The following is a 7,791-nucleotide window of genomic DNA, read 5'->3' on the forward strand; positions in this document are numbered from 1 at the left end:
CATCACTGAGATGTCTTACTTCAGTACAAAGCATGGAATTTTAGTTAGTGAATGGTGCAAAACATTAAAACATGCCTTTTTTTTTTTTTTTTTTTTTTTCAGCGTTAACACACAGGTGTTTCTAAGCTCCACTTTGGAACAACAGGGCATGGAGACCTCCTGGGGACCAGGATGGCTGAATTTTTTGGGTGACACTGCCAGAGTAAGGACCGATGAGAGGGACCCTCCTTCCTCCAAACTGTGCTCAAAATGTGGGAGAAGTCACATCACAGCCACCCTGTCCCTTCCCTAGCCCTTAGAAACTCCCCGTGGCTGCCCAGCCCTCTTGTAAGAACCAGTGATGAACAGAATTAGTTGACTTTAAGCTCAAGAGAGATGATTTGTGACCACCTGGGGCCATGCCCAGTTCCACTCAAGCCCTACTCGCTGTGCCAATGTGGTTTGTGTGGATGCGAGGGCAGATACTGGCCGTGCCCAGGAATTGCTCCGCTCTGGACTGCATGTGATGAGCCTGGAAAGAGTCCAGTTCTTTCTTGTGCCCAGCATGTCCCATGGGTGTGTGGAAAGGCAGCGAGGGAGGCTCTGCCAGGGACACAGGGCTGGACATGCTCCTCTGCCTGAAGGACCTGTGTTTGGAAGTGGGATTTGAAGAGAGTAAGGAACCTTTGGATGAGTCTTGCTTAGCAGACTGTCACAGCTGTGGGTCATGAGCTAATCTCTGAGTATTTAATACCTGGAACATCAGCCAAGGATGTGGTAGTACCTGAGCAGCTCTGAGAGACAGTCAATGAACCCATCTCCGACCCCCCACCCCCTTGTTAGAACCTCCTTTCAGGTAGTTGTAGAGAGCAAGAAGTTCTCCCCTCAGCCTCCTTTTCTCCAGGGTGAACAACTCCAGTTCCCTCAGCTGCTCCTCAGAAGACTTGTTCTCTAGACCCCTCACCAGCATCGTTGCCCTTCTCTGGACTCACTCCAGAGTCTATCCATATGGGTGTTAGGGTGGAAAGCTGCAGGCTGTAGGGGACCAGGGCAAAGGCGAAATATTCTAGCCTAATCTTGCAACCATGGCAGGATGTCTGTTCCTCCTCAGAGATGCTCTTGCAGGTCAAAAGGAGACTCTGAAGTTTAGTTAGTTTAACGTTAGTGCGTGGAAATGCCTGGCAGCTGACAGTGCTGGAGGGATGAGGAGATGCTGCAGGATCCTTGGGGAGCCTGGGCTGGATCCTGTCTGGAGCTGTGCACCACTCTACACACCACTGCTGGTCTCCGAACATGCACAAGCTCCCCACATCTCCACACTGATGTACTGAGGTCCCACACCAATTCCACCATCCTTGCCCACGTTGCTGGCCCAACGTGGTGCCCACGTTGCTGGCCCAGCACAGAGACAGGCACTGTCTCCACTTTCAAGCCCAGTGCCCTGGTAGCAGATAAACTGGTGGATGCTGGTGGGGAAGCATGATACCCCATGCCTACAGGATGATTTGTGGCTCGTCCAAGCTTGCATAGACCTTTTTTTGAAGGTGCATAAAGCACGACTTGGTAAAGCCACATGGTCTACACCAAAGCTCTTATGCTATATCCAGCAACAAGTATCACAGCTCCATGGGTGCTCAGCCATGTCTACTGCTCAGGACATCCTCCAGGATAGCTTTAAACTGGGGAATGTCTTTAAACTGGAAAAGGACAGGTTTAGATTAAACATTAGGAAGAAGTATTTCACTTCAAGGGTGGTGAGGCATTGGGACAGGTTGCCCAGAGAGGTTATTGAGGCCCCATCCCTGGAGGTGTTCAAGGCCAGGCTGGACATGGCCTTGGGCAACCTGGTCTAGTGGGAGGTGTCCCTGCCCATGGCAGGGGGGTTGGAACTTGATGATCTTCAAGGTCTTTTCCAACCTAAACCATTCTATGATTCTATGATTGCATTAGGATGTTTGCAAGGTTGAGATGTTTGTGAGGCTCCCCCCCTGAAGAATGGTCCTTGCAAGCTGTTTCAGTGATGGAGGCAGAGTAGGATGCTCCTTTCTCTGTCTAGGGTTTGGTGACACACTTTGTCCCAGGGGACAAGCAGGAGGATCTGGATGAGTGCCCCCACCCCACAATAAAAAGGCTTTTCCCAGATGCCTGCTTCAGGCTGTTGAAGATGGGCTGCAGATGAGCACAGCCCCTCCGTGCTGCAAAGACCTCGAGTGCAGGCAGGTGATGGAGCTGGGACCTGGAAGCTGAGATGGCAGCAAGACCCTGGGGCCAACACCTTGGGACTGTGTGTTACAGCAGCAAGACTGGAGATTCCCATGGGCAGGGACGGGCTTTTCGCTTTTCAAACGTGCAATCTGTAGGTGTGTTCTTTGAGGGAATGCCATCCAAAAAATCACATCCTCCTGCTGCTTTGCCCATAATCCTTCTTTTAGATTATTTTTTTTTTCAATCTGCAGAGCATTTTCCAAGTCAGGTGAGGATCCAAAACCCAAGTTGCCTGCATTGGGGTGACTTTAAGGCATAGGACACAAAGGTTTTACGCTCAGCGGAGGTTACCCTTCTCCTCCCTGGCTTTTCCCAGTGACCGTGAGGGTAACGTTGCATGAAACCTTCATGCAGATTGCCCTGCCTCAGTATCAAAGTCCGCAGAGAAAATAATTTGAATGGAGTTTAGTGAATCGAGCAAATTAAAAAGGCTCTGCAGAGCCACCTTGTGCTCATCAAAAGCATTCTGGAAGAACGCAGCAGTTTAAAGGCAGGGAGTCTGAATAAAATATACACAATTTATTTATAGGAGGTTTACAGCTGTACAACGTTGGCTTTCTGTTTGGACCACTCTCTGATCTTGTGCAACATGACACGCCAGTGCCTTTGGAGATGAAGACAAGTCATAGCCTGTTGTAACATGCAGATGTCAAAAAGAAATGTATTTCACAGCGTGTAATGGTAGGCTTGCTACTTGCAACCATTGAAACAATTAACAAAAGAAATGGAAAATAAATCAGACACATGTCCTACAACACCTGGGAGAGACTGGAAAGTGCTTATCAGATCTGCCCTCCCTGCAGGACAAAAAAAAACCCAACCCCTGAATATTTCTATTCATTTAATTCAAAGACAAAAGGCATCGACATCAGGAATGGCATTTCAGTAACTGCCCTCCCCCGGCTGCTCTACAAAAAGGACCAAAAAAAAAAAAAAAAGGCAAAAAAGGTAATTTTTGTTATTCCATTGGAAATGTAGCGGGAAGAAGGCTTCTGCTTTAACTTTTCAAAAGTTAAAAAAAAAAAAAAAGACAAATATTACTAATATTAAGACATTTTGGTCCTGATATAGTATGATGGTGATGTTTTTTGTTGTGTTTTGTTGTTGTTATTGTTGTTGTGAGGAAGCTGTTAAAAAGCTGCCTTTCCTCTCTTTATGGCTTGATTTTCTGTAGGAAGGAGGCTGCCCACGGGTACCAGGGCATCCGCTACTCCTCGGCAAGCTTCAGTGCTGTTCCTTGGGGATCACGGTGCAGTTTGGCACATGTCAGGGCACTCCTGGCCAAATGGCTCTCATTTGCTGAAGCTACTGGTGGCCTGATTTCCTGAGAAAACAAGGCTAATGCAGGCAGGCTGGCTAACCCCATCCACCGATGATGGTGCAAAGCTCCTGGGATGTTCCTGGGATGTTCTCCCTTAGCGAAATAGCTTCTCCCTGCCAGGTGAAGTATCTTTGGGCATCACAGTCCCTCTCATACCACTCTGAACCTGAGCTTGGGAGATCTTCTCCTAAGATCTAAATCACGCCTTCTAGCCCCACAATGCTACTTCCATTTATTTTCAGTGATGAGTCGAATGAAGAAAAACAGCATAAAATCAAAATATCTCTGAGTGGGTCTGCCCAAATTCAAGGATTTGCTTTGACCTTGGGGTCAAAATGTCACTTTACCAAACTAGGAGCATTTGAGCCAATTCTGCAAGATGCTGAAATAAACCAGGTCCCAGTCATGTCACCAGGAGTTGGAGAGTGCTCAGCACAAGCCAGGAATAACTGAGACCTGGAAAAAGCATCCTGTGGACCACTGCTTGCCTCTAAGCTTGGAAAACGAGAGCTAAGAAAATAAGCAACTTGGTCAAAAAACCAATTCATAACCACAGGAGGCAAACTCTGAAGATGAGGAAATGGGAACAACAGCCTGCAAAAATCGATGAAGTTGTACTCTATGCTTCTGGACGGACCAAGAATTGAGTTGGCAGCTAATGTGACTTCGGGGAACATCTTACCATGTTACAGGCTTAGGGACTTTAAAAAAAAATACAGATTTGCAGCACAAACATAGGCATTTAGTAGGACAATCCCTATTTGCTATGGCAAAAGAAGGCTTTCATGTTCACTTGTCCTTGCAAGCAGAGGACTCTGCCCAAGCCAAAACTTACCAAGATTACATCATATGTAGTCATTTCCACTTGCATGCAGGTGACCGCAAAAGATTTGCTTGTTAGAAAATCCGACAGAAAAAGAAACCTTAACTTGTACCATTTTTAAAGGCACATGAATAAAAACAAAACAAAACAAAACAAAATCAAACGTATATGACCTAAACAACAGGAGAAAAAAATGCTTTGAAACCTGCCCTGATCAGCTGCTAAAAGGCCAGACCAGACAAGGGTTTGTTGTTTGGCTTATCTGTGATGGTTCTATAAGAAGCTGGATTCTGCCACCCAGTGGAATAAGGAAGATAAACCCAGTCTTCATGGCAAACGGGAGCAGAGCTTGGTGCGAGACATGGCCCCAAGGATGGGTTTGGGTTGTGCTTGTGAGACTGGCTCTAGCACTGCGCAACTCATCCTCCAGGCCAGGAGAGTGGAAATAAAAGGTGAGAGATGGACACTGGTATGAATTAAATATTCCCAGCATTTTCAGGCTGCACTGGGAGCAGCGTTCCACTTCTCTCCTCTGGTAGAAGCTAAAATCCCACTATTTTTTAAACGAATTTGGCAAAGCGAGGCACTGAGAAATGATGCACTCTATGCAGCAGTAAAGATGGAGTCCGTTGAGCAAATCTCCCCATCCCTCGGACCTGATGCTTTGGCCTTCAGAGGAACTGATCTCCTCTTACCTAAACACTGAATGGCCCCAGCAGACAATCCAGCACTGGGGTGAGCTCTTGGGATGAGGACTGCATGAAGACATGGAGGCAGCAGGCACCATGGCAGCTCAAGAGGCACACGCAGGAGCTAAGTCCAGACTGATTCCAAAACTCGACCCTAGAGAACAATTGTCCCACCATGGTTGTTGGCATCTTTTTATTCTTCAGAGTTGCAGGGGGTTGAACAAGACTTGGGAGGAGACAGCTTGTCCCTAAAATGATAGAGCTTTTGGTCTTGTTGCCCCTGTGGATTTGGATTTGGGATTTGGGACTGCCTTGGTGCATTTTCCTTCCAGTTGCAGTATGCAAACCTGTACCTCGAAAACATCCAAAAGTCTGTTTTTCCACTTCTTCTTTGCTGATGTGCCTCCACAGAGAAGCGATTAAATGGCACTTTCATGGGAGACGACTCCACGCGCACTACTCTAAAACCAAGCAGACACATCGAAGATGCACTGAAGCAGCTGGTGGGACCGTGGTGGCCACATGTGTGCGTGGTGGCACCTTTGTGCCATCCCGTGTAAACAAACAGCATCAGGGCATCGTGCTCTGGCTGTCAGGACACACAGCATGCCCGCAGCGATCCCACGGGGCACACGGTGGCGATGCGGGGGGCTGCAGAGGACGCCAGCAGAAGGATCGTTGCGGTTCCCCAAAAAGGCACCATTTTTTTAACATTGAAAACACAAGATTGGCTCCTTTGAGTGGAATGCATGCATAGTTCACATACACTTTGCAGATGGTAGGGAGGCTCTGTATGTGTGTGTATATATATATGTATGTATATGTGCGTGTTTATATACACATATGTGGCACCAGAAGAAAAGTCCTTGAGTACTTAGACGTTGGTGAGGATGTTACTGCTGAGCAGCCTCACAGCGATGGTTCCAGAGAGATCGTTTGATCTCCTGTTCCCCTTGTCCTGGAGGTGCAGGGTGTGCACTGACTGCTGGTCGCTGGGATCCCCCGTGAGCGCCACTTGGCCCAAGAACTCGTCGCTTATTAAGTTGTGGTTCCAGATCTGGGGAAACAAAACCAGACATGAGAGCATCTCCTTGAGGGATGCAGCCAACCTTCACACACCAGGGAGGAGAAGGGGTTATTGGAGACCTGCTCTGAGCTGGAGCCATGAAGGTGGTTGAGGCGTGGGAGGGGTCACTCTGTAACTGAAAGGGGCGAAGGACATGCATTCACCAGTTGTCACAGCTCAGCCATGGTGGTGGGTGGTTGAGCTGCGTGAACTGATGATGCTCAGCCTTGGGGAACAGACCTGCTATGGACAGTGTGAGGACAGGACAGGTGGGGGGTGTTCAAGTGAGAGAGGGTCTCCATCCCTTGGTTCACTGCTCGTGTACCAGGTACCTGAACAATGATGGGTTGTCCTGGCTTCTTGCGGTAGAAGAGCCCTTTTACGTCAAATTCTGGAGACACTGTATTCTTCTTCACTGGAGAGCGAACCTTTTGCCCTTCACACTTTATGATGACATAGGGGTCGGCTCCTGGTGAGAGAAAAGGGAATTTTTGCTTTGTTGTAGCTCCTGTAAGTCCTCAGAGCGCTTTTCCAGGGGCATCATGCAGCACTTTTCCTCCATACCCTACCAAAGCAGATGGATATCTGCCAAAAAGTTCATCACACCCCAGGTGATGCCTATGAAGCTCAGCTGTTGGGCTCAGGCTTACTTCTGTTAGGTGACATTGTCCCTGGGTGGGACAATGGTGATGGACTTCTATGAAATGGCCACCTCTTCCTTGACCCCGTATTCTACATAAACACTCCTTCATCGCTTCCAAATCCTCCTGACCTTTGGGATGCATCTTTCATGGAAGACACTGCCCTGCTCAGCAATCCTTTCAGGATTTGCTCTGCTGAAGGCAGGCAGAAATAAAGCCATGGAGAAGAGAAACAGGCTCACAGAAGTTATTTCACGCAAGGAAACACCAAGAAGGCAAGGGCCTTCAAGTTGCAAAAACCCACTTGCTTCCACTGCAGCTCATGTACTCCCAGGCCAGGCTAACCTTGGTTTTACTTTAAGGTGATCACTAGCTGCCTCAGCAGGGACTGCACACAAATCATTGGCACTTCTTCCTCCTAGACTTAGTGAGACTCAAATGCTGCCAGGGCTGTCAGTATAACGACGAACGTTGGGGTAAGAAAAATGCTGGGTGGTCAAGGTGACAAGAGATGGCACATTGCTGAGCCAAAATTAAGAGGCAAGATGTGCTAATTTATGAGATCCAAAAATGAGACCATTTGGGCACTGGGAGGGTTTGGTGAGCAACCAAGGAATGGGGAGCCTCAGGATGGAAATATATTTAAAAGGTTTTTAAAGAGGTGAAGATGGTTCTTACAGTATTTGCTGTGGGCAAGAATTCAGGGAGAAGATCCAAATGTCAAAAAGGATCATTGGTGGTAGTGAGAGATGTGGGAAAGAGAAAGATTGGGCACTGGGGGACAACCAGGGGTAAATGGAGGGAAGTGGAGAAGATGAAAGCAGACAAAACAGGTAAGTTGGAAGTCAGAGGAGAGGTTCATGAAGGGATGTGTAACATGTCAGTGGGAAAAGAAGGTTATCACAATATCCCAGCTGGAACAAGACAGTCATGGGGAACAAGCAGGCCACAAAGATGGAGAGTAGCTACCCGATTCAGAGACTACCAGCCCACAGCTGGAGGGAAGC

At 47.9% G+C, this 7,791-nt stretch overlaps 1 protein-coding gene across 1 annotated transcript in view; it reads right to left on the minus strand.

Moving 5' to 3' along the window:
* Positions 1–5,895: 5,895 nt before the first annotated feature.
* Positions 5,896–7,791, minus strand: part of CAPN5 (calpain 5) — a 40,750-nt gene continuing 38,854 nt past the window's right edge. The window contains exons 11-12 of the mRNA XM_009881228.1: positions 6,476–6,612; positions 5,896–6,134 (exon numbers count right to left, since the gene is read on the minus strand). Coding sequence (XP_009879530.1) covers positions 5,952–6,134; positions 6,476–6,612 — 320 coding nt within the window. The 3' untranslated portion in view covers positions 5,896–5,951. The remainder of the gene's footprint in view (positions 6,135–6,475; positions 6,613–7,791) is intronic.

The sequence above is a fragment of the Charadrius vociferus genome, unplaced genomic scaffold (assembly GCF_000708025.1).
Source record: "Charadrius vociferus isolate BGI_N301 unplaced genomic scaffold, ASM70802v2 scaffold1, whole genome shotgun sequence".
NCBI classification, from domain to species: domain Eukaryota; kingdom Metazoa; phylum Chordata; class Aves; order Charadriiformes; family Charadriidae; genus Charadrius; species Charadrius vociferus.